Raw genomic sequence first — 25,945 nt, forward strand, 5'->3', positions numbered from 1 at the left:
GGCGACCAGGGGATCGGCCGAGCCGGGGCTGTGCTCTCTAGGGCGGAAGCCGAGAAGACCCGGCAAAAGTGAAAGGTCAACCGGCTGCCCTCCAAGCCCACCCTTCCAAGACGCACGCCCCGCCCCCCTACCGGCCGCCAGCACCCAGGCCCCGCCCCGAGCAGTCCCGGGCTCGCGCGAGCCCAACCTCTCGCCGGTACTAGTTCCTGGTGCGCCCTTTTTCTGAGTCGTCTCACTACCGGGCATCGCAAGGGACAAACCTTTGCGAAGCGTTTCCTCAGGGCCCCACGTGGACGCTGTTGTCGGCACGTGGGCAGCAGCCCAGAGGAGGTACGGGGTGCTTTTCGGTTCAGGCAAGGGCAAGTGTATAATCCCCAGGGCCTGGTTTCTTGTAAACCTTATTTCTCTCCCCCACGTTTCTGACATTTAATCACACTTTTTCGGCTTCCCGAGGCTTCCGCGCAGCTGATGGTTTCAGCTTACTCCATACTTTATGCAGTACGCCACCAGGGCTCATTTCACCAGTACTGCAACTCTCTTTTTTAAAAAAAACAAAAAAAAAAAGACCACACAATAAAATAGATTTCTTGAAGAGAGAACTTTCAGAAGTAAGCATGCTGGTCGGCGCTGAAGTAGGTTCCTAAATGAAATTCAGGTATATGAGAAGGATGAGCAAACTCCTCCCGTGCGATTAAACTCCCTCTGAAAACTCGTAGGGTCAGCTGTGGGTTGGTGGTACACAACATGGGTACATACATCTCTATAATCTGTCCACGCCTTCCCTTCACCAGCTATCCGCTGTTGATTTGGAGGGGTCCTTCCTAACCACTCCCAAATTTTTACCCGCAACCAACAAAAAGTCACATACCTGCGTTTTATTTTGCTTCCTGCCAGTTAAAATCCCACTGGGCGGATAAGTAAGGAAATAGTAACATTGGTATGGGGATGGGAGAGGGACACATCATTTGGGACATTTCCCTAGAGGAACATAAAAAATTTGAACTTTTAGCTTTACTGGGCGAGGTCCTGCCCAGAGGGCTAGGTGGGAGTGGGAGGGGTCTGTTGATTGAATACCAGTTCCTTCATCTAGTAACTTTGTTCTTGGAAAATTTTCTGATAGATGAAAATAAAAATGTGAATCTAGGTTCTCTTGGAAAAGATTCATTTTATTAGTTAAATGTGGGTGAAGGAGGCTGGCTGGCCATAACTCTGAATACATATATTCAATTTTCTTGCGAAATGTTTTCCAATTGTTCCAGTAGAACGACTAAATTTCTTGCAATTTCCCAAAATTTGGTGTGGCTCTAGTATCAGTCATCACCAGACCCACGCCAGTTGCTAGTATATTTCTGAGTTATTTTATGTTTCTTGAAATTGTCAAGCTCCTTTCAGGGTTTCTAATACATACAGTTTCTTCTACTCAGACCATGGTCACTGTTTCAGTGGTGGTCCTTTAGGCCTCAATGTAGATTTTTCATTTCTTTCAGGAAGCCTATCATCACAATGCCAAAAAGTGAAATGATAAAACATATAGCTTGCCATGGGTGGCAGAAAGATGAAAGATAAAAAGTTTCTCTGGAAAACACAAGCATGAGAAAGTTGTATTTTTATTAGATTGTACTGACACTGGGAAATTAATGCCTCTTGGACAAGGATAAGTTTTGACTTTTGTTCAGATTAACTGGTGCTATGCCTGGTTCAATTCCTCCTTTGCACTGAGAAAGGTCAACTTTAAGTGAGACTCTGGGATTTGTGTTGGAAGGTGAGTTAGGAATGACATTTGATGAAGGACTGGGGCTTGAAATGACATCTGTATCTTCATAATACCTTAAAGGGAGCTCTGGTGGCATAGTGAGAAGGTATTGTGTTGTTAACCCAGTGGTAGCCAGTTTGAATCCACCAGCTGCTCTTCAGAAGATAAACAATTTCAGGAGAAAGGTGAGCAGTCTCATCCTATGTGATATATAGTCTCTGAAAACTAAAAGCCCTCTTCAAGGGCTCCCTTGTCATTCTTGCCCTTTCCCTGCCTTGCTGGGAAGAGAGCAAGGAGGGAGGTGGAGAAGTATCTGGAATTCCGATGATGATGACCTATCATGGGAAACTATCACTTGGGTACTAACTGAAAGCTTGATGTGAACACACCAGCAGCTCTACGGAAGAAAGCTGTGGAAGTCTACTTCCATAAACATTTACAGCCTTAGAAACCATATTGGAGGCTGCTTGCTCTATTCTATAGTGTATAACTCTACAGCAGTGGGTATGGTTTTGGTTTCAGTGTTATTTATGCATTTATACACATTATACACATTTAAACATTTTAAGTGTTCTTTGTGAGGCAGGTAAGAATTAATATAGTACAGCAGTGTCTTTGGAAACAGACTTGGTCCTCCCAGTTGCTAGTTGTGTGACCCTGGGCAAGTTAAATGTAAGCATTATTTTTTTTAAACCTGTAAAATGGGGATATGAATTCCTACCTAGAGGGATGCTCAACGTGTTATAAAACAGATGCAAATGAAGAAAACAGGCAGGTATATGATTAATAATGTGCATAAGGCCACATAAGTAGTATGTGATTGGGGATTCCAAGTCTTAATTCTCAACCTTTATAGCCAATGCCTATGGCACCTAATTGTAACAAAGCTAATGATCTTTCCATAACCATTTTGCAAGTAAGTACAATCATGAGTGAATTTCGTTAAGTGCTCAGATTACTCATTTGTAAAATAAAAACTCATTGCTGTTGAGTCAGAACCAACGCATAGCTGACCCTTTAGCAGATTGCATCGGTGGAGACTTCCTGTCTTCGGATTCGAACCGCTAGAGAGGCACCGCCTTTGGATTAGCAGCTGCCTCAGCTCTCTCACTTGTAAAACGGATAAGATATATATTATCATTCGCGAGCTCATTCATGTTGTGTGTGTGCAATATGTGCATATAATGAAGACTGCAGATCCTCTCCCCTGTAATTCCAGGTGGGTCATTTATCTTTAACACACCTTACAAGCTCTTGCCAAAGAGCATGCCACCGCAGAATCATTATTCTTCAGATTCCCCTTTATTTCCTCTTCTTTCCTGTTCCATCAAAGCTCCCGCCCCACCCAGCGCTAGGCCACGCCCAGACGTGTGACATCAGCACGCCCGGTGCGTCGCGTCGCGGCGCTCACTGGGGGCCCGGCTTTCGCCCGCTGCTGCCGCCGCCGCCGCCGCCGGCCGCGGCTGCTCTCCCAAGATGGCGGCTCCTCCGGGCGAGTACTTCAGCGTTGGGAGCCAAGTGTCGTGCCGGACGTGCCAGGAGCAGCGACTGCAGGGCGAGGTGGTAGCCTTCGACTACCAGTCCAAAATGCTGGCTTTAAGTATCCTCCTCTGCGTGGAGCCCGAAGCTGGGCCGGCGTGTATGTGCCGTGGTGGGGGGTGGGGGACGACGGCGGCGGCTGGGGCCCACTCCGGGCCTAGGGGCGACCGGCTACCGCGGCGCCCCGGGCGCATGCGCGTGGCCCTGAGCTCCCCTCCCCCTTCGCGGGCCCCCTCGGTCCGCTTCGGGCAACCTATATGCCAACCCTTGTGGGAGCCGGGTCCCGAGGGAGGGTCGGTGGGTGGAGAGGGGCTTGACATGCGGATGGCTTTACAGGGGGAATGCTGTGCGAGGAGACTCCGTGAGCGGGGAGCTCGTGGTGATAGTGGGAGGGGGGCTGGTGAACTGGAGCCCGGATGGAAGGGGGGCGGATAAGATCATGTGGAGAGGGGGTGTGTAGGGTATGGAACTGCTAGAAGGGCGAGGGAATGGCCCTGAGTTTAGGAGGGGGACTGTCTACAGATGGGGTTTGGGTCCGAGCAGGGATGGAGGGGTCGTGGCCAAATGGGACTTGATAATTTTTGGGAAAAGTATAAGAGAGAGTTTGCAACTGAACTGAGGATAAGGGCTTCCTTTTCTCATTCATGTGCCTGTGTGGGTGCTGTTGGGATGAGTGGCTCCTGACTCTTCTTCATCTTCTCTGCCATTTGGAAATTGCTTTGGAATATGTTCATCGGCAGCCTGGTCAGAGAGGTCTTGCCATGTTTTACTGGGGCTTGGGTAGGCATGTGTGGGTTACAGGTGAAAATAGAACCTAGCTTGTTTTGCTCAGCTCAGCACATGGAGTTCTGACTATTTCGTAGCCATAACCTTCTTTTTGAAAGTGACAGTGGGTAAAGGTAGTCTGCTGCTTTGGAGTGGAAATAATTTCCGAGTTACTCCAGGAAATTCCGTCTTGGAAACATAACATTTCCTGGTTGCAATAAATGCCCACCATTTATTTGAGCTACAGGTGGGCTTATTTAGGTATGTTTTTGAGTAGTGGATAATTTTTTTATACCTTATGGTATGTTTCTAAGTGAAGTTGCCTGTTGTGTCTGCTGCCTTTTGAATGGCAGGTATTTTGATTTCTTTACCAACTACTTGTAGATTTCTAGTTTAGGAATATGTTCTCTGAAACAGCTAATTACAGCAAAGACACTTGCCTTTTTTTTTTTAAGTAAGAGGTTATACAGGCATTCACTGAGTCTTTAGAATGAATAACCTACTTCCTTTTCATTGACATACTGTCAGTGCTTGGTAAATGATTGGAGAGAGAGTGAATGAATGAGTGGATGGATGGATGGAGTAACAGACTAGATGAATTTTCTTTCCAGTATTGTTTTCTTCCCTGTAAAATGGGAAATTTCAAATCTGGAAAAAAATAAAATGGGAAGAGCATTGTAAATATGTGACAAGGACAGACAGTCATGGCTCTAATGATGTATGGTTCATAGGTTCTGGACAAACACTGAGGCAGTCCTCATAAAATAGGAGATGGCAGGAGCCCTTTTGAAGGCCTTCAGGATTTTGGTTGGTGCTTGGGTTTGAAAAGATCAAATCTCCTTTGGATGTGGGGTTGAAGGAGGAAGGTGATAGGCAGAGATTTCTGAGAGAAATACTGATCCTTGGGATGCTTTCCCTCTCCCTGCTAGTGGCACACTTTTTACAGTAACTTTGTGTGAATTGTGTTTCCAAGCCCCTTTGAGATGTGCATGTGCTTCTGCTTGCCCTTGTTTTCCTTAACTTTTGTTTTCTTACCAGAATGCCCTTCTTCAAGTGGAAAACCCAACCATGCAGACATCTTGCTCATAAACTTACAATATGTTTCAGAAGTGGAAATAATTAATGACCGAACAGAAACCCCTCCTCCTCTAGCTTCACTCAATGTTAGTAAGGTAAGGACTTGAGGACAATCCTGGCTAGCCAAACCGATGGGCGGATGAATCTTATCTGCTTTTGATGATACATTCTTTGTCCACTGTCATTGACTTAAATTTGCTTGTTTTGGTACTTAAAAAAAAAGCTGACTCAGTTTTTTTCTTAGTTTTAGATATCTTCAGCATATCTTAAGAAACCTTTCAGTGTTAAATATAATTGAGAACTTGCTTATGTGTGAAAGGGTTTTTTGCTCTTTCCTTAAACTTGGTGGTAGCTCGGTGAGTTGGGATAGGGATGTTGTCTGTGAACCTCATGAAAGAAGGAGCATGTCCTAGGTGAGGAACTGGATTTCTTTTCATATGACCTATAAAAGTTGGAAAACCACTTCTGTAGAGCTTCAGTTGTATCTTTGTTTGAATTCTGAACTCTGACAAATTTAGATCTTTAGTGTATTTCAATCTTGGATGCACACATTTATCTCTGAGAACCCCAGATCACTTTTAAAAAAATTTTTTAGTTATCAGTAATAATAATGTCCTAAACTTGGGCTATCGACTCTATTTAGATTTGGAACATTCTTTTTACCCAGAGTGATATGGCTCAGCTTAAGTCTTCTAAGAGATCTTCCCTGATCACCCAAACTAAACTAGTATCTTCCTGTTATTTTTATGATGCCTTGTTCTTCATAGCGCAAGTGATCATATCTATTGTCCAAACTGGGGCAGTTTAGAGAGTAAAGGGATGTATGTTGTTTTGCTAAATGCTGGGGCAGCATGTGTAGATCTTTGTGTTGAGACGAAGTGAAGCCTTAGATCATCACCCTCTCATTGCTTTTTTCTAAGTTATGCTTTATATTATTTATTTGTTTAATGTCAGTCTTCACCATATTTTGTTCTGCAAGGACGGAACTCATACTTGTCTTGCTTACCACTCAATGTGGTGAACATAGAGATTTGAGCTTAATAAATATTTGTTGATAAATTATCATTCCACCTCAGATCTGGAACCTCCTTATTGGTAGGTTCCAGGGAAAGAACACATGCTCTTTAATAATGGCTGAAGAAAGATTGAAAAGTTTCATACTAAACACTGATGTTGCTTGTAGGACTTCTAGTTCTTTCAAGCCTGTAGATTTCCAAAATCTTGACTTGGTTAGAGACCTCTTATTAGAAGAGTGCATATGCTCTTTGAGTAATAGTCTTTTTGCTCATGTTGTTGTTGTTATGTGCCGTCGAGTCGCTTGCGACTCGTAGCGACCTTGTGTACAACAGCACTAAACTCTGTCCTGTGCCAATCGCACTGTCTCCAATACACCCATCCCGATTACCCCAGTCACTGAATCAATCCACCTCATAGAGGGCCTTCCCCTCTTGCGCTGTCCCTTCACCTTGCCAAGCACAATGTCCCTTTCCAAGGACCGGTCCCTCCTTACAACATGTCCAAAGTATGTTAGACGGAGCCTCAGAATCCTTGCTTCCAAGGAGCTGCCCAGTTTAACCCTCTCCAGGATAAATCTGTTTGTTTTCCTAGCAGTCCATGGTACCCTCAATACTCTTCTCCAGCACCACAGCTCAAAGGCATCAATTCTCCTTCTATCCTCCCTAGTCATTGTCCAACTCTCGGCTGCATAACAAGTGATAGTAAAGACCTGTATCGGACACTCCTTAGTCTCCAGAGACACCATTGCTCTTCAGTACTTTGGAGAGGTCCCTAACAGCAGACTTTCCCATGGCAATACGTCTTTTAATTTTCGCTCATAGATTTTAAAAAACCTGAGTGAAATAGTTTGAGTAGTATGCTAATAAGGAACAAAATAAGACTCAGGATTATTTGGTGTTCATAGGGTCTCAAGTCTGTCACTAGTAGAGAAAAGATTTGATTATTTGGTAGACCTGCTTTTCTCAGTTTAAAAGATAATAGATTTCTGCTCAGGTAATCAACACATGCCATCATTTATTAGAGAGGGCTTAGTGTGGGGTGGGTGGGTCAGCTATGTAGAAGCTATTAAGAAGAAATCCTTTTCTATGGCTGCTTGATCTCAAAGATAAATACCCATTCTTGTTGAGTCAATTCTGACTCATAGCTCCTCTCCTTCAGATTTCCAAGGCTGTAAATCTTTATGAAAGGAGACTGTCCATCTTTTGCCTCAGAGTGTGCTGCTGGATTTGAACTGCTGATGTTTTGATTAGCAGTGCAACATGTACACAATGCTAACAGGGTGTCTTCAAAGATAAATAGCTTTTTAATTTTTGAGTGTTGAGGGTTTTCTTTTTTAATGGTTAATTTATTCACTTCTTAACTGGTTTAGTTAAGTAATTGTTTACCTACTTCTTCCAGAAAGTAACAGATTGAGGAATACCAGAAATCTTTTTTTTTCTTCTTCTTAAGCCAAACTTTTTATTTCCAAAGTGGTGCCATAAATTTCTACCGAGTGCCAATGGTCACTTGCCACACTGGCACCAGATTGTCTGTGTAGCCAGCAAACAGCAGACCAGGCCAGAGAGGTGCACTGGGGTGGTTCAGCTTTGCTGCTGTTGCTGATAACTTCTTGCTTCAGTTCATCTACAATGATCTTGCCCTCCAAGTCCCAAATCTTGATACTGGGACCTGTGGCAGCACAGAGCCAGTAGCGTTTAGGACTGAAGCACAGGGCATTGATGATGTCACCACCATCTAAAGTGTAGAGATGCTTGCCTTCATTGAGGTCCCACAGCATAGCCTGGCCATCTTTGCCTCCAGAAGCACAGAGGGCTCCATCTGGAGAGACAGTCACAGTGTTCAGGTAGCCTGTGTGGCCAATGTGGTTGGTTTTCAGCTTGCAGTTAGCCAGGTTCCACACCTTGACCAACTTGTCCCAGCCACAGGAGACGATGATGGGGTTCTTGCTGTTGGGTGAGAAGCGGACACAAGACACCCACTCCGAGTGACTCTCATCCTGGACAGTGTACTTGCAGACACCCAGAGTATTCCATAGCTTGATGGTTTTATCTCTGGATCCTGAGACCATTTGCCGGTTGTCAGAAGAGAAGGCCACACTCAGCACATTCTTTGTATGCCCTACAAATCTGCGTGTGGTAGTACCCCGTTGTGAGATCCCAGAGGCGTAGCATTCCATCCCAAGAACCAGAAAGGGCAAACTGGCCATCAGAGGAGATGACCACATCACTAACAAAGTGGGAGTGGCCACGCAGAGCACGCTGAGGGATGCCATAGTTGGTTTCATCTCGGGTCAGCTTCCACATGATGATGGTCTTATCTCGCGAGGCAGGACAGTATCATAGGACAGTATCATATCTGGGAACTGCGGTGTGGTCGCAATTTGAGTCACCCAGCCGATGTGGCCCTTGAGGGTGCCACGAAGGGTCATCTGTTCAGTCATGTTGACGGCGGGTGCGGGGGTCGCTGCAGCGACGAGGATGGCAGTGGATAACTCGGACACCGAGAGCACAGCCGCTGCTGCCGCGGCTCCACTGAGTAAAAGCGGAATACCAGAAATCTTAACTTTCCATCCTTTGTGACCTGCTTGCCAATTCTCAAAAAAGGTTACTGAGAAGAGGAGGCAGAAACTAAAATTAGGTTGTAGGGTTATCTTGGGATTTTATTCATTCATTCATTCTTCCTCTTGCAGAGTTAGTGATATTGGTTTTCCCTTTGAAAACCAGCCCTTTAGCTTGTTTTTTGAGTTCTCTAATTCACTTAGAATAAGAGTCTACCAGCTGTCACTGCAAACAGGTAATCTGGTTAGCTGTTTATATGTTGTTTGAACAACAGGGAAAGTTTATCTCAGTTAAAAGGTTTGGCTTGAGGGGATTTGTTAAGATGGAGGATGGTTTAAGCACATGGGAGGGAATTAATGAACACTGAACTCCCTGGAAAAAAACTGTTGAAGTCTTTGCTTCAGGTACTTGCAGTCTAGGGTAGTACTAAACTGCTTCTAGTGGAGGATGCCATTATCCAGTGGATATTCTTGCTGACCTAGTAAGTGCTCTGCTTAATAGAACCTAACTGACGGAGACTAGGTATTTGTTTACTCTGACCCAGCAGGAAATGAAGAGAGGGCATTTTAAAGGAATTGCTTTTCCAGCCCAACTAGCGAACGTTTGAACTAACATGTTCTTTTTTTGAGATGAGCTTGTTTGCTGTCTATTGACACAACTCACTGCAGGTTGACAAGTCATACCTATCCCCAGGGGTGGGATAATGAAGAAAGCTTGGAGGATAGTGGAGTTAGAGAAGGGAGAAGAGTTTTGAATGTAATTTTATCTTCTAGAATGATGTATACTCTTAAAGACTTCTGAATTTCCTAACTATAACTGAAGCATTCAAATAGAAGCCTAAAGATGTATCAACTAAAAAACCAAGCCATCTGCTGTTGAGTCGATTCTGAATCACAGCAATCCACTTTTGGGTTTCTGAAGCTACACATATTCACAGACTGCCCATCTTTCTCCTATGGCGCTGCCGACAGATTCAAACTGCCAACTTTTGGGTTAACAACCTGATAATGGGGGAGCTCTGGTGGCCTAGTGGCAAGGAACTGCAACTACAATCCCAGAGACGCACGGTTCGAATCCACCAGATGCTCTGCCGGGGAAGGAGGGACAATCTCCTCCTGTACCAGTCAGGTCTGATTTGATGGTACACTCACACAAAACTAATAAAAATTTAAAAAAAAAAACAGGGCTTCTTAAGATATACCAAAGGTAGTCCTAAGTAATATTCAAGTAATTTGCCATTGTCGCAGCTTTTTTTTTTTTTTAAATGATCTCCCCTAACCTGGGCCAAGTCCTTATTTGAGCATGAGGCTGAGAGCAAAGTACCTTCATGGGAGTGAAGGTGAAAGTAAAGGCAGTTTTCTCAGAAAAAGTATGTCCCAGAGATTGAGACAGGTTGTTCTCTGAAAGCAATGAGGAGAAAGACCTGTTGCTTATTCTTTATTTACTCCTGTCACAGAACGTTTCAATATTGCTTGAGAACTAAAGTTAAAATAATAGCCTTACAGTAGGCTAAGGGAGAGTGTTTCCTAGGAGTTCTTTGAAGTAACTCAGCATTCTATTCTCAGTTGTTCTGTTAATATGCTCAGATGATTTGGGGATATACAAACATTAATGAAGTTTCTTATGTAACATTTATTAAACATTTATTGAGTCTTTTTTTCTTTTTTACCCATGGTATTGTGGAAACTAATCACGATATAGCGTTTTAGAGTTAATAAAGAGTTGATATCTCATTTTGTTTTCATAGTGACCCACCCTCAGTGTTAAAAAGTATTTTTATTGTTTTTTAGGTTGGGGTTTTTGGGTTTTAAGGGTTAGTTGGTTTTTTGTTTTTGTTTTTTTAACTTCATATTTATAAAAATGGGCCTGTCGGATTGACTTGTTCAGGGAAATACATAGCTTATATGGGAACTAATATTTTGTATGTGAGATATTCTGAACTAGCTATTTTATTTAATCCTCACAACAGTTCTCAGTGCCATAAGGCTGTGGAACTAGTAAGTGATAGAGCTAGAGTTTGAATTCAGTCTTGTATTTTAATATCAGAGTCCTGTGGATTTTTTTTTTTACTTCTGTGAATTTAGCGTATGAAGATAAGAATAGTTTGGCAAAATGAATTGAGTACCTAGAGATCTATACTACTAATAGCCATGTCTCCAGGAAAGCACAAATAACCTGTGTTATGTGATAATATTTGCTATTAACAGTGGGACAGTGAGTATGTTCTAGTGGAAAGACCCTAGGAATAGACCAAGCAGATCTGTCTTTAACATACTTAATTACCTCTTAAATTTAAAGAGCATCCATTTTCTCAGCTGTAAAAAATGGGAATAATAGTATCAGTGTTATGAGGGTTCTACCAGGTTGTCTGGGGCCCACAGATGTTGGTCTGGTTCTCCTATGTTAGCCATTCGTAGCCAACTGATGCTCTTTGTGGGGGCTGGGGAGGATGTGACAAAGGAAAGCAGTCAGGAATCTTGATGGTTTCTACTTTGTAAGTTCTCTTTGGCATTGGATCTGATAGTCACTCAAAGATCTGAACTTTCCAGCCCAAGATTGGGGAAAATTGTGTCGAGTATAATATATATAATATATAATGAGTATAGTGTTTTGTGCTTAAAAGGTGACTGAGCTCTGAAGGGTGGAGTGAGCAGGGACAGAACCTTGGAGTCTTTGCTTTCAGCTCTGGAATTTCTGTAAAAAAATTGGTGACACAGCTAGTCAGTGTCTATATCCATTTGTTTAGATAAATGCATTTACTACATTTATTGGGAGCCAAATTGTCTTATTTTGCTGAGTGGGAAACACTTTCTAGAGATGCTAATAGAGGTGAGAAGAAAAAGGAATAGAGCAGGACACAGGCAATATAGGATTTAGGTCTTTTTCTCCCTTATCAATCCACTGAGAAAACTGGTGACCTAGTGGGTAAGGAGTTGCTCTGTGAACCCAAATGCAGTTGGTTCAAATCTACCAGTTGTTTTGAGGGAGAAAATGGGTAGCTGCCTTCTGTGTGATTTACAGCCTCTGACAGCTAACTCATTGAAGGGTCAGCTTTGAGTCAGTTCTGGCTTGATGACAGTGGGATAATAATGGATTTGTTAATGCACTGGTTTACCAGCCTCTTTACATCATTTAGCCATTACCAGCAAGCATAGAGGAGCCTTGGGTGATCCATTACTGTAGCACTTGGCCACTAACCATGACATCACACACACATATACCAGTTGCTCAGTGAGTGAAAGATGTGACAGTCTTCTTCTAAAAAGATTACCGCTGTGGATACCCTGTCAGCAGTTCTGCTTTGTCCTGTAGTCACTCTAATGAGTCAAGATCAACCCAGTGGCAACAGGGTATTTTGTTTTTCATTTTGAGTGATCAAATAGTACCAGGAAGAAGAGATTCCAAGAGCTTATTTCACTGAATCCTGGTCATCGAGAATGAGGGGCTCTGGTGTGTGGCAGTGAATAAATTGCTTAGCTGATAACTGAATGGTCAGTGGTTCAAACCTCTCAGCTGCTCTACAGGAAGGAAAAAAATCCTTATGATAATTCTGTAAAGATGTCAGCCTGGAATCTATAGGAAAGTTTCAGCTCAGTTCTCTAAGTTTGCTGGGAGTTGGAATCAACTCCACACCAGTGGGATTTGGTAGTGGAGAATGAGCTCATTGACTTTGACTATAAATGATATTTTATATTGGTCTAGAGGACCTATTAAGACTGAGAGGGTAGACACAAAGTTCACTTTTAAAAGAAACTTAAGTAATCACCTTTGGGTATACTCTGTTTTTGAGGGAAGAATGAAGTTTTGTTTCAAATTCAGCATAACTATGAAGGTCTGATGGTTGAAGGTTAATCTCCAAGTATGAATACATTCCTGAAGGATTTGGTAGCTAGACATTGTGTTCTGTTCACATACCAAGCCTGTTAGTGGGGCATATGACATACTAACTGAATTTTGACCCTGGTGTGTTGTGTCAGAGACCACCTGGCCACCAGCTGTTTAAGTATGTGTATTTTGATAGATGTTAAAAGGTACTGATTTTATGTACAAACTATGAGAGGATAAAAACTACTTACCCAGTTTAAGATTTCTTTGTTAGACATATATTAGTTTTCTCTTTTCTAGAGGTCTAACTTATTTGACTTAAATGGTTAGAATATGCTGTGAAGGCTGTGACCCAACATTAGGTTTTCATCAGGCTCTTGAGTATACACATGCTTCCCCAAGGCATATCTTGGGCTGCTAAGAAAAGCCCTCCACTGGTGAGTGAGTGATAAACGGCATATTAGGTAGGAAGTGGTGGCAGATAAGGTTGAAGAAGTAGTGACATCTTGATAAATGAGGGCATTTTGAAGGTGGTCAGATTTAGTGCTATTAAAACTTTGAGATCAACCTTGGGTAGCACTGTAGTGCCTTAGTCTAGGGATAGGGTTCTAGACTTAGTTCAGACTATTGCACGTGTCAGCCTGCTGTCTTAAGAGGGCCTTTTTGGCATCATGGACATGCACTGTTTACCTGAAAAGACATACTGCTGAGCTCTGGCGACTGACAGTTGTGTCTTGACCGGGTTGTGGCAACAACAGCTATCCCTTGGAGACCATTCAAAATATGGACCTTACTGGTGGATCAGTAGGCGCTCTGGTCGTGCTGTGTTTTAGGTCATCTGCTAACTGAAAGGTTGGTGTTTGCACCTACTTGCCACTCAGTGGGAAGAAGATGAGGCATTCTGCTTCTGTAATGAAGTGCAGCCCTGGAAACCCTGTGTGCCATTCCACTCTTACAGGGTCCTGGTGAGTTGGAATTGACTTAGTGGCAGAGGGCTTGGTTTGCTTTTGACAAACAATGGTAGCATCTCCAGTGTTAAGATAAAAACATCTTGACGGATTTTATTTTCCTGGAACTTGAAAGAATGTGTACCTTATGCCAAAAGCTAACTGTATGGTAGAGTAGCATGCTGGCAGTTTAGAGAACTGGGTTTTATTTATATCTGGATTGCCAATAAATTGTGTGACTGTGTGTTAGTCACTTAATTTCTGGGAATAGTTAGTTATGATTGGTCCTCTAAACCTCTAGTAGTACTGAAGTTTCTTTTTATTTCTCTACTGGTTCTTCTGCCCTGTCTCCCAGGAGATGAAGAATGTTAAACCTTGGCCTTACCCTCAAGAATCACATTTCTGTTGGAACAGTGAATGACAGCAGCATTTCATTTTCATGATAATAATAGGAGGAGATTAGTGTTAATGGAGGTGTGAACAAAATTTTATGATAGCACAGAGTAGGTGCTTCTGTGAGGGGTCAGATAGTAAGTATTTTAGGCTTTGTAAGCTATATTGGCTCTGTCAGACAGTGTATAAATGAATGAGCATTATAGTATTCTAATAAAACTTTTTACTAAAACAGATTGTCACAGGCTGGAGTTTCCTGACCTTGGCATAGTAAGGAGCAGTAGTGGTGTAGTGGGTAATGTGTTGGCTGGAAAGTTGTAATTTGTATTTACCACAGAAGAAAAAGGAGACTGTTCCCGTTCAGATTTATAGCCTCAGGAACCCCATGGAAGGTACCATGAGTCAGAGTCAAGTGGAGGGCAGTAGGCTTGATTATTTTAGTTTATCACAGAATAGTGAGTATCTTAAGAAGGCTTCCCAGTGTGATAGTGGAATATAGCTATGCTTGAGGAATAATGGATGTTAGACAGAAGGAGAGTTGAAATGGAAATGGAATCAGTTGCGTTCAGAGTGCTCAGTTTATCTCTACAACCTCTAAACTGGAGGTTGATGGCATTTGTATATTGTCAAACTCCAACTTTTAAGGATAAGCCTCATTGTACAGATAGGGAGACTGAAGCTGTGGTTCTTGCTCAGGTTCATGCAGCCAGTAACTGGTAAGCAGAGGCTTGAGGTGGAATCTGTGGGTCTGGGATTTTAAGGTTTATGGCATTTCTAGAATTTCTGACAGAAACTAGAACTCCTTCGCTGAAAGGAAGCTTGGATTATGTAGATTTTTCTACTATGACCCTCAAGCCACCTTTTTGTTAGTAACAGTAGTTATTAATATTATTAATAACTAATATTTGTACAGCAATTTACTCCAGATCTAGTGTTTTCACCTACTTTATCATCCTTTAATCCTTCCAGCTGTGCTAGGAGATGGCTAATTTGAGCATAGCTCTCACAGATCAGTTGTTAGTGTCCGATTTCAGTTTACATCCCAGCCAGTTTCTCTCTGGCATAGCTACTAGGTAGCTTTCAGGGTGGTACTAGGTTTCAGGGTCTCAGAATTAGGAAGTTGCTCTGTAGATGTCTGAGAGGCTTAGCTGTTATATTTATGAATAGCATTATGTGAATAATATAAGTAACAAGTTCTTGTACAAGTTTTTGTAAGTAACAACTGTTTAAAATAGGTAGAAAATGAAACTATATATAATTTTATGTGTATATTGATTTGAGTTGAATCTAGTGTAGTGTTATATGGTAGCATTATGATTTAACGATGATATGGCCACTTAGAATTTTACAAGATGTTTTTCAACATAGCTCTGGAAACCAGATTCCAACTCAGAGACCCCATAGGCGGAGTAGAACTGCTCTTGTAGGTTTTCTGAGGCTGTAAATCTTTATGGACACAAACTGTGTAATCTTTTTCTGCAGTGCAGCTGATGGGTTTGAACTACTGTCTTCAGCTAACAGCTCAACTCTTCCTCCTCCCCTTCCCCCCAAAACTGAACAGGTCTTTAATGCTTGGTCTGAGAGGGAAGCTAAGTCATCGGACCACTTGTGGAGAGAGTCAAAATGGTGTGGGGCAGTTATGGGTGGTTTCTTTTTATAGGGGTTTTGGAGAGGGCAGATCTTTATCAGGATTCATTGTCTGGGGACTGTGTGTAGGAGCTTTATCTGGCTGCTTAAACAGCTCAACTCTTAACTAACTGCTCCTTTGTGTTTTTTTTTATATTGCCATCAAATTGGAACCAAAGCATAGCTGACGCTCCAGTGGGTATTTAGAGACTGTAGATCAAATGGGAGATTGCCCACCTTTCTCCCACAGAGTAACGGTGGATTCAAACAGCTAGACTATGGATTGGCAGCACAACTAACTCCTTACCCACTAGCCTACCAGAGATCGCCAGCACGGGTCCTTACCATAGCTTCAAGTATTGATGCATTTGTATTCTTATTCTTGGGAAAGCAGATCCTTTTTTTTATAAGTAAAAAAATTGTTGTTGCTATGTTAGAAAATGGTGGGTACACGGAGTACTTTGTATTTGCCTGTGAATTACCTTTAAGAAAAGGAGTAAAGCTTTTTCTTAAGGTTTAGGGTGTGGCTAGGGCTGCTTTTTGGAGTAGAAAGGCTGCTTACTAAAAGGCAGGCAGACCAGTTGTTACAAACTGGGGATAATATCTAGTGGAAATGCCAGAGTGGACAAATGCATGTTTTGTATTTTCCCTTTTAAAAAGAATAATAATAATAATAATAATAATTTAATTTTGCATTCAAAGCTAGTTTTCAACAATAAATTTTTCATCAACTTACTGCTGTCAGATTGACTTAGACTTAAAGTGACTTTCCATCTTGTTTCTGAGGCTGTAAATCATAATGAGGGGAGACTGCCTACCTTATTTGAAGCCACTGTTGGATTCGAACTGCCAGATAGGTGAGGCCTTTTGGTTAGGAGTGCAGCTGACACTGCCACCTTCCCTTAGTTGGTACTGTTTAAATGGGATGCTGTGATAAAGAGCACATGCTCTGGAGTGAGGCTGGGCTCAAATCATCGCTGTGGCGATAGAAACTTAGGCACTGAGAACCTCGGGGCATGGTGGTTAAAGCAGAGAACCTCGGTGGCATGGTAGTTAAAGCAGTTGGTTGCCAGCCAGAAGGTTGGCAGTCAGTTCAAAGTCACCAGCTACTCTACCAGGAGATGGACAAGCAGTCTGCTTCCATAAATGTTTGCAGTCTTGAAAACTGTATAATACAGTTCTGTTGTGTCTTGCGTGGTCACGTTGCTGCGAATCTTTTGTGTGAAACTTGAGCAATTTTTTATTAACTGTGACTTAATTTCTCTTAGATTCTATCAAATGAGATTAGTATTGGTGCCTCTATCAGGTTTGTTGTGAAGATTTAATGTTTAACATGTTGCTTAAGTAGCATGTTGCCTAAACAGAGTAAACACTCCCAGAATTACAGTGTTGCTTCTCTTTGGCTATACCTTTCCCTTGTTTGGATTAGAGGTCTGATACTTCATTTTTATGTTTTCTAGGACACAGCTTCAAAAGGGATACTGTATTTTTTTAGTTTCTAGTTATCTGCAGTTATAAAGAACTGTATTTTACTAGAGACTTTTCAGGTAGGAGCTTTCAGATGAATAGCAAGTCTTGGAGATAATCATTGTTTGGGCACAGTATCTTTTTTTTTTTGACACAGTATCTTTTGAGAGTCTATTTGTTGCCAACTAAGGAGAGCCTGCCCCAGATTTGAAACCACAGGGGCAAGCATGCACTTTTAAGGTGAAAGGTCACCCCAAGCCACCCTGCTCTGCAGTCCCTTGGTCCCATCAGACTTAGAAGCAGTACCAGCAGGTCCACGAGCAGCTGCAGTGCTTCCTAACAGCTCTCAGAGGGCAGCTGGCTGGAAGACCCAAACATAGGGAGAAAAACTGAGTGGCTTATTGGAGTCAGTAGGTCACACCCAGCAGGTTCCTCTCTGGACTCTGCCTTCCTTGTTGTATCAGCTGTTGCAGCCTGTTAAATACTTGCAGTAGAGATCCCTCTGGATTCCCCACAACACCTGTGCTTTTCTGATTTGAGTTTGTGGAAATAAAATGGTCCAGCTGGTAAATAAGTAACAAGATGCAGTGCATTTTGCTTGGAATTTTTTTTGTGTGGCTGCTTCTCTCTTCCTCTCTTACTGGGTGCAGGGAGAGATGCATGTCCTTGTTTACTAGCTCATTCTCTAGGGTTTATTAACTCACTCATTCAGCAGGCATGACTTATTAGGTGCTGTCAAGTTGACTGACTCCTAGCACGACCCTGCATAAAGGAGACTGAAGCCTTGCCTGGTCTTCTGCAGTCTTCGCGGTCACCCTTGTGCTTATGCCAGTTGTTGCCTTTGAACATTGAAGGGCTTTGGTATCTATCATTCATGTGCTTCTCCATCAAGCGCCTATACAAGATGCTCTGTATGTCTGCATTGAAACAGATGAGGGAGAGAATAATTTAAAAGCGATGTATGATAGGGTATTATGGTTATCACAAGAGTCCACAATTAAGGTTGCATAGTGGAATGTACTTCGGGCAGTGGGAGGGGTGCAGGGGGATTGTGTACCAGTGAGGGAGTGTTTCTTTTTTTACTTTTCAGAGAGAGGAGTGAACTGCGGGGGGGGGGGGGGGGGAGAAGTGTGGCAGTGAATGAATGGAAATCCAAAAATCTCTGTAAATGTTCATTAAAGTTATTAGAATTTAAAATTACAAAAAAAAAGATGCTCTGTATGAAGTGGCTACAAGTAGAAGGACAGGTTAGTACGTGAGGTGTGATTCTTTTCGGAGAATCAGACTTGCAGCAGGAGAGGCAGGTGAACAACAGTTGTCTGTGCAGTCGTTTTAGTGAAGCCCATACATGTTAGCAGTGAATACTTGGTGATTTATGCACCTTAGTATGCCTCCACTCAGTATATTCTTTTGGGTTTTTTTCCTTCAGTATGTTCTTAAAGTTAGATTCTTACTCTTTTAGATGCCAATCTAAGATTGTAGGTGAAAAGACCAGATTGGCAGCAAAAGCGATGCAGCCAGGATATTGTTGAAATTTTAACAAACTTGATGTCCAGCACTTTTTTTTAAAGTAAAAAAGCAAAGATAGATTTATTAGAAAGTTACATCCCAAAGGGATGGACCTCCCTCCTTGAAAGGAAATATGGAGGAGAGGTTGATGTACAGCACTTTTACTGAGGGCAGCTTTTATTGGTTCTCACTGGCAGTTGATTGCAACCATAAATGTGTTTCCTTAGAATAACTGGATCATTTTGGGATATATGTTTGTTTGTAAGAATACGTGAGAAAATTTAGTCTTGTGCAATAGCTAAATTGGACTAGAGTGATAATCACTTGTTTTACAAACTAAATCTTACTGCTCTGGGATCAGAACGACTCATAGCTGATCCTCCTTCCAGTGTGGGGTCTGGGGACTGTAAATCACATGTGAAGAGGAGGTATTTTTTTGGTCCCGCTTCTGTGGAGCTGCTGGTGGTTTCTCACTCCCAGAGAGACATTAGCTTAGCATCACAACTCCCCGTGGGCCATGCCACTAGAACTCCCTTGCTTTTACAGGTAAGCTTATATAAGCTTAAAGAACCAAGTTCTGAATTAGTTTTCATGAATATGATTAAGAAGTTCTCACTGCCATTCTGAAAGGAAAGAACATACTTGGAGGACCAAGTCTTCTTGAGGTCCTCTTTGAGGGAAATTTACCACATTTGTATAAGTTTCTTGTGAAAACGAATCCCTGTAAAGGAATGACTAACATCAAGTTTAAGCATTTTTCAGATTTCTGTGAATATTAGTCTCTGAACTGACTGCTGGGGGTCCTTGGGTGTGTGGTGGACCCAGCTCCGTAGAGTGTAATTGATGGCAAGATGGTAGGGGTCAGGACATTTTAGTGAATTAGAAGCACTTGTTTCTGTTGATGCTTTTCCATGGCTCCCTCTTAGGTCATTTGGGATTTGTTAACACTAGAGTTGAGATTCTCCTTGTCCATTCTCTTCAGCTTTCAATGCCTTTTGTGAAGATGGTATAGCTGATAATGGAGGGGCCCTAGGGAGTATATTCTGAAATCATTTTTGTATAACTGGTATGCCACTGTTATTTATACTGTCCAAACTAAGTAATCACTTTGGCTGAGATTTAGTTCTGGTTTATTCCCTCTCTGACAAAAATGCAGCAGTATTTCCTCTCACCCTTCCCTCCCAGCATAATTTATCAATTCCATTCTTAAAACATTTTTGATAAATTTGTTTTCCCTCAGTGAATTCTTCTTTCTCTCTCACTGAATTTCAGACCTACTATGTAGGTAGGTATCAGAGAACTTGAGGATGGCACAAGGTAGGGAAGATTCAGATCTGTTGTTCATAGGGTCGCTGTGAGTTCTAGACAACATGGTAGCACTTAACAGTATAGGTAATGAATATTTTACTCTGATTATCTACTCATCACTAGCTTTATCTGACCCAAACTTGGGAAATAGTTTTGGTTTTTCAGGAATAAGCATTTTGGAAAGTAAGATTTCAAAGGGAGGCACCTGTTCTTGGTGTGAGTGGCTCTTTGGGAGCCATGTTACATACTCCTTTTCTCCTTTGCTTGAAGACTTTAGATGCTAAAGAGTTGTTTGGAAAATGAGACTCCGGGAAACTCCTTGTTAAGCAGGGTTTTCTTAGTGACTGAGGAAGCTTTACTTGTTGCTGCTCAAAATATACCATGAGTGGTTCTCTTTCCTTAGAAACTGGGTGTTTTCAAGCTATGAGACTTTCTTGCTGCAATTGGGATTGCCAAGGCTTAGGGGAATACTGCCAGCTCTGTGCATTTGTTTCTCTATAAAGTTGTAGTCTGATGGGGCCAGAATGGTAGGATCAGGCTTGAAATAGTATTGCTGGCTACAGCTCCTTCTCAAAGTCCTGGGGGCAGACCCCGTGAAAAGGAGCTCTACTCTTGTAATAGTTTGGCTTGTCTTCCCTCTTTTTACCTGAGAGGTGGAAATAACTATTTGGGGACAGCTTTTCTGTGCTCACGCACCTCCTCTCTGCTCACTCCCACCCTATTTAGAATAGACCATCTTAGAAAGTCTGACACAAGGATAAGACTGCCCGGTTACTCAAAGCTATTAGAGTATACCCCAGTTGAAGGTCTTTTTTCCCCTTCACCATAGTCATTTTATCAACAAGAACAAGACACTTTGCTTGTCTTTTTTTCTCCCTTCACCATTTATTTTGGTTTATGGCTTTAGTAGGAGGCCGTTAAAAATGATTGGAAATACAAATAGCTATGTTCCATATAAATCAGAACTTTTTGGAGAATGCTGGAAGTAGAAGGCTTGTTTGTATTAGGAACTGGTGCTTAGAAGAATAGTGTGTGTTCATTGTGCTGATGGATAAACAGATTCTGCTGTTGTTCATCTTAATGGAGCAAAATGGGGCCTGAAAAATCGGAATCATTTGTTTGCCTTTTAAATGTGTTGCTTGGTTTTTGTTTAAAATTTTTTTCCTCATTGTTTTGTCATATACTTTAACAAATTTGTACTTTTGGTTCCTTTAGAACCAGCAGGGTGGAGGGAATGATGTTAGAAAGGTTGTAGAGATAGACCGTTGGGAGGAGTTTACCAGTCTTTTGCTCAGTTTATGATTGGTCCACTAGAGGGCAGGCAAGAAACAGGTAAAAGGTAGAATTTAAACCAGAGTAAGATTTCCTTTAACTCAGGTGAGGGTGAACAGTATTCTTGCTGAGGTTCATGTGTCTTGACTACTTATATAATACAAAGAATGTACAGAGTCTTCAAATTGTGGTCAAAGAAGCTGTGATGATTTCTTCCAAGATCCGATGTGATCAACCAAGTTGAAGGTGGTGTGGCTGTAGGCTGAAGCTATGCTAGTTTTTCTAAACTTGAGGTTCTAGTTCAGTAACTGATATAATTTCCAAGTTTTCTTCTCTAAACAGAAGCATGTACTTGAACTCTGTCTCCAACCACCCTGTCTACAATAGCCCCAGTCACATTCATACTCTGCTTTGTTTTCCTAATACTTGTCGCTGTCTGATGTTACCTTGTTTGTTTATGTTCTTACTTGCTTGTTTCTAGTCTGCCTTCTCCCCCACCCCTCTGCTGTATCTCTAGCCTAGCACAGTGAATGTCTGGCACATGTATGCACTCAATAAGTATTGGAAAGAAGCAAGTGTTTGCCAGGAATAGAAGTAGCTGTTCAGGTATGTCATCTTTTTTTGTTTATACCATTTTTGTTCTTGCAAAAACTGAAACCACCCATACTGGTCTTTTCTGACCTCCTTTTCTCAGCTTAGGTCCTGACTGTTGGGAAGAATAAAGGTGAATGGTTTTCTGAGTCTCTTTCCTCTCCCCCACTCTAGCTTGCCAGCAAAGCACGGACAGAGAAGGAGGAGAAGCTGAGCCAGGCCTATGCAATCAGTGCTGGTGTTTCCCTAGAGGGCCAGCAGCTCTTCCAGACCATTCACAAGACGTGAGTTGGGGAAGTGCAGGGGTACCTTGTCCCAGGGTGGTTCTGCCTGGTTGTGCTGTCTGGTGTCTAATTTTCAGGTGATTGTATTCCTGAGAGTCCATCCGGTGTACTGGGTGGTAGTATTTTTATACTATCCTGGGAATCCAAAGATGTGGGTACTAACCATGTTCCACACAAAATTGTGTAATCACAGATAGATTGTGTTCTCTGGGCTTCAGTTTCTTCATAAAACTTAAGTTTTGGATTTGATGTTCCCTGAATTCCCTTTAGGGAGCTGGTAGCCTAGTGGTAAGACAAAATACTGCAGTCTCAAAGGCACAGTTTGAATCCACCAGCTGCTTTGTGGGAGAAAGGTGGACAATCTCCCATGTGATTAACTGCCTCTGAAAACTCTCTGGAGGGTCAGCTGTGGATTGATTCTGACTTGATGGCAAACGACAACAAGATCCCTATAAACTTTTTGTTAGGTACTGTTGGGTCATTTCTAACTCATAGTGACTCTGTTCTACGGATTGAAATGTTACCTGGTCCTACACTGTGCAAGTCCATTGTTATAGCCACTGTATCAGTCCATGTCATTGAGGGACTTCTCTTTTTCACTGCCCCTTGTATTTTACCAAGCCTAATGTCCTTTTCTAGGGATTGGTACCTCTTGATACCATGTCCAAAGTATGGGAGCTACAGTCTCACCTTCTCTTCTTAGGTACATTATGTCTGTACCTGCTCTTAGATTTTGTTGTTCTGGTAGTCCAAGCTGTGTGCAGTATTCCTTGCCAACACCTTATTTCAAATGCATCAGTTCTCTTCAGTCCTTATTCATTGCCTGTCTTTCACATGTGTCTGAAGTGATTGGCAATAACATGGCTCTAGTGGAATACACCTTAGCAGTCAGGATCTTATGCAGCAGGTGTTTCATTTTCTGGCTGCTGCTTCCATACCTAGTATTCATAATTTAGAACTAGTGATCTCTTTATCTTTTGTTATTTCGTTGTAACATCTTTTTCCCCAAAGTTGATGCAGTTTTATGAAGGGAAAGTTAGATTTGTCTCATATTTTCCAGTCATACATTGGGATGAAGAGAGCTCCCTAAAGCGAGAGCAGAAGGCCATTTCTTATCACTTTCTAAAAGATATTTTGTCACTACAAAAGTCATTTGACTCTCTCCTGGATTCCTTAGCTGTTGGAAAACTGAAACATTGACACCCCTTCTTTCTGCCTTCTGTTACCCTATTCAACTGCCTGGGTCTGATACACAGTTGGCACCCAGCATCAGAGTTGTTTGAAACCGTAACGTATTTGAACATTTACAGGTATGTGAAGGCACTTTTAATAGCATCAGCTGCCCTCTGTTTTTCCAAGTGTGACCTGGCATAGTTTTTCCTGGTCTGGCAAGCACCCAGCTGTCTGATAATTGAGAGGGACAAATTTATGGAACAACTTTTACTGTGGGTATTGGGTGATGGAATGCGTGTTATAGTTTGTTCTCTTTCTCTAAATATGCCTTTTCCTTCTAGTCCCACGGTTGGCAAACTGTGACCAGCAGATCAAATCTGGTCTGTTCCCCGTTCTTTGTAAATAAAGTTTTATTAGAACTTACTAGAACACAAGTATTCATTTGTTATGTACTGACTGACAGTCCTCAGATTACAAACAAATTCTGTCCCTAAATCTGGTTTTAAGTTGAATTTGTATTTAAGTCACAATAGTTTGATAAGCCTTAGCATATATCTTACTGTGTAGCATGTGAATTAAAAATAAAATACACTAAGCCTTAACTTCACTGGTAACGATGTTTTTTGATATGTGGCACAAAGTAGCATCCATTAAGAACTTCAAATCATTGCTATAATAATAGATTTTTTTTAATAATAGTAGATTTTGGGGGGTTATAGTTTTTAACTACAGATTACATGAAAGGCAGATTTAAGTGGGTGTTTATAATCTGAGGACTGCTTGTGTTGCCTATAGCTGTTTTTGCATACAGTGACAGGATTTGATGTTTGTGATAGAGATTGTATGACCCACAATTTTTTTCTTTGTAGAAAAAAAAATTGCCAACTCTAGGCTAGGGAGCTCTGGTGTGCTAGTGGTAAGAAGCTGCGCTGCAATCCCAAAGGCACGCGGTTCAAATCCACCAGCTGCTCCTCGGGAGAAGGATGGGCAGTCTCCTTCCTTGCGATTTACTGCCTCTGAAAAACCTGCTGGAAGGTCAGCTGTGAGTCAGTTTCGACTCAGTGGCACACAACAACAGTCTGCTATATCTAAGTTGAATCTAATGGCCTGATCATACTTTGTACTTGTTTGTGATTCAATTTAATTTGAACTTCTGAAACTGCCACCAAGTTTTCTATGATCCTCAAGGGTCCTTACTATTTTAAGAGAACTCTTTTGGGCCCTTTGAATAAGTGTGTATCATTGTCATTGATTTTCCTAGTTATTGGTACCCAGAAAAGGATTTATGGCTATTCCTCTCTGGCTGCTGGTGTAGTTGTTGACTGAGTGATGCACTGGAAACTTATGGCCAACTTTCTTGAGTTTTTTATTCACCAGGTAGGAGGTGTGGAATGCTCATAAAAGGTAAATTTCATGTGTTCTCTTTCCAGTATTAAAGACTGTAAATGGCAAGAAAAAAACATTGTAGTCATGGAAGAAGTTGTTATTACACCCCCATATCAAGTGGAAAATTGTAAAGGCAAAGAGGGGAGTGCACTGAGCCATGTACGCAAAATAGTAAGTAAAGGAGCCCTTAGATTTTAGTAGAGAGGATGATTCTTTGGTCTTTACCACATTGACATCAGGGCAGGGTGTTGCAGTGTGACCCTTAATGTCTCCGTCATGGCTGGCTTGCAGTGGCAATTGCCTTACTAACCTGACTTCATAAATGGACATCAGAACTGTGACTAGGACGATCCTGTGGGGATAGAACTACTGGACAGTATGATTAGAGTGAGCATGAGGCATGTGCTCTGCTTTGTGTGTTTTTGGAATTAGCCTGACCATCCCATGGTATTGGGCCTCAACAGTTCCTATCTCCCACGCTGGATTCTTCTCAGCCACAGGTGCCCTTCTAGAAAGAGTTGGTTGGTATAAATCCATTGACCTCTCTGGGACCCTGAGTATGTTACCTTACTCTCTAAAAGTGAGGTACATTGTGTTTACATTTGTAAACACAAAAACTCCAATTCATCCATACCCTCTGGGAACATTTAAAAGACCGATTACATGGTAGATGTAAAATCATGTTACTATCAAATACCACCTTTTCTTTCTATGTTTGTTTAAAGAGGGAAAGAGTAATTTGGGTCATTCTTTTATGTTTTAATTTATAGAATTAGCTGATGCCCATGATTGGCAAGTGTAATAGACAGCAAGAACCAAGATGCCTGAACAGCCAGTTTGGGGCTTTTGAGGCCCAAAATGGACTGATCGTGAGAACTTACTTGCCTGTCTTATTCTTACTTTGACTGCCTGGTCTCTTACAGGTTGAAAAACATTTTAGAGACGTGGAAAGCCAAAAGATACTGCAGCGTTCACAAGCCCAGCAACCACAGAAGGAGGCTGCCCTATCATCCTGAGTCCATACACCTGGAGGACTCTTCCAACATCCAGCCAAGGAGGCGGTGGTGGTGGCTTCAGCGGAGGCAGGCCGGGGGAGGGAAGGGATCCTATATTTCCTGTTGGCTCTTGTTAACTAACAGAGGGTCAGCATTTCCAAATCTTAGACTTGAACAAACAAAACACCCGACAAAAAAGAACAAGAGAATAATTTAAAAGTTGAATCATTACTTGACTAACTGACTTTGGTCCACCATGTCCTTTTCACAGTCCCCTTCTGAAGCAGTCACCTTGTTAATTTTATTTTTGAAAAATCCTTTCCCTTCCTTCTCTTTCAACTCTTAACTTTCCTAGTCTGTTTCCTGTTACTCTGTTTTTATAAGTGGCTACACTTGCCTTCTGAGTGATTGAAAGAAACTTCACATCTTTTCCAAAATAAAAATAACAAGCTGACTGTGA

The 25,945-nt window shown here is 41.9% G+C and overlaps 1 protein-coding gene and 1 pseudogene across 1 annotated transcript; one reads left to right on the plus strand and one right to left on the minus strand.

The window, feature by feature from the left end:
- Positions 1–3,229: 3,229 nt before the first annotated feature.
- On the plus strand, positions 3,230–25,506 carry LSM12 (LSM12 homolog (S. cerevisiae)). Its single transcript, XM_006897852.1, has 5 exons — positions 3,230–3,353; positions 5,096–5,229; positions 21,822–21,931; positions 24,535–24,661; positions 25,414–25,506. Exons 1-5 carry the CDS (start codon positions 3,230–3,232, stop codon positions 25,504–25,506), a joined length of 588 nt encoding a protein of 195 aa, XP_006897914.1.
- On the minus strand, positions 7,637–8,591 carry LOC102876950 (annotated as a pseudogene).
- Positions 25,507–25,945: the final 439 nt, after the last annotated feature.

Source organism: Elephantulus edwardii, unplaced genomic scaffold (genome assembly GCF_000299155.1).
Source record: "Elephantulus edwardii isolate Elephantulus edwardi_28Jun2011 unplaced genomic scaffold, EleEdw1.0 scaffold00216, whole genome shotgun sequence".
Taxonomy (NCBI): Eukaryota; Metazoa; Chordata; class Mammalia; order Macroscelidea; family Macroscelididae; genus Elephantulus; species Elephantulus edwardii.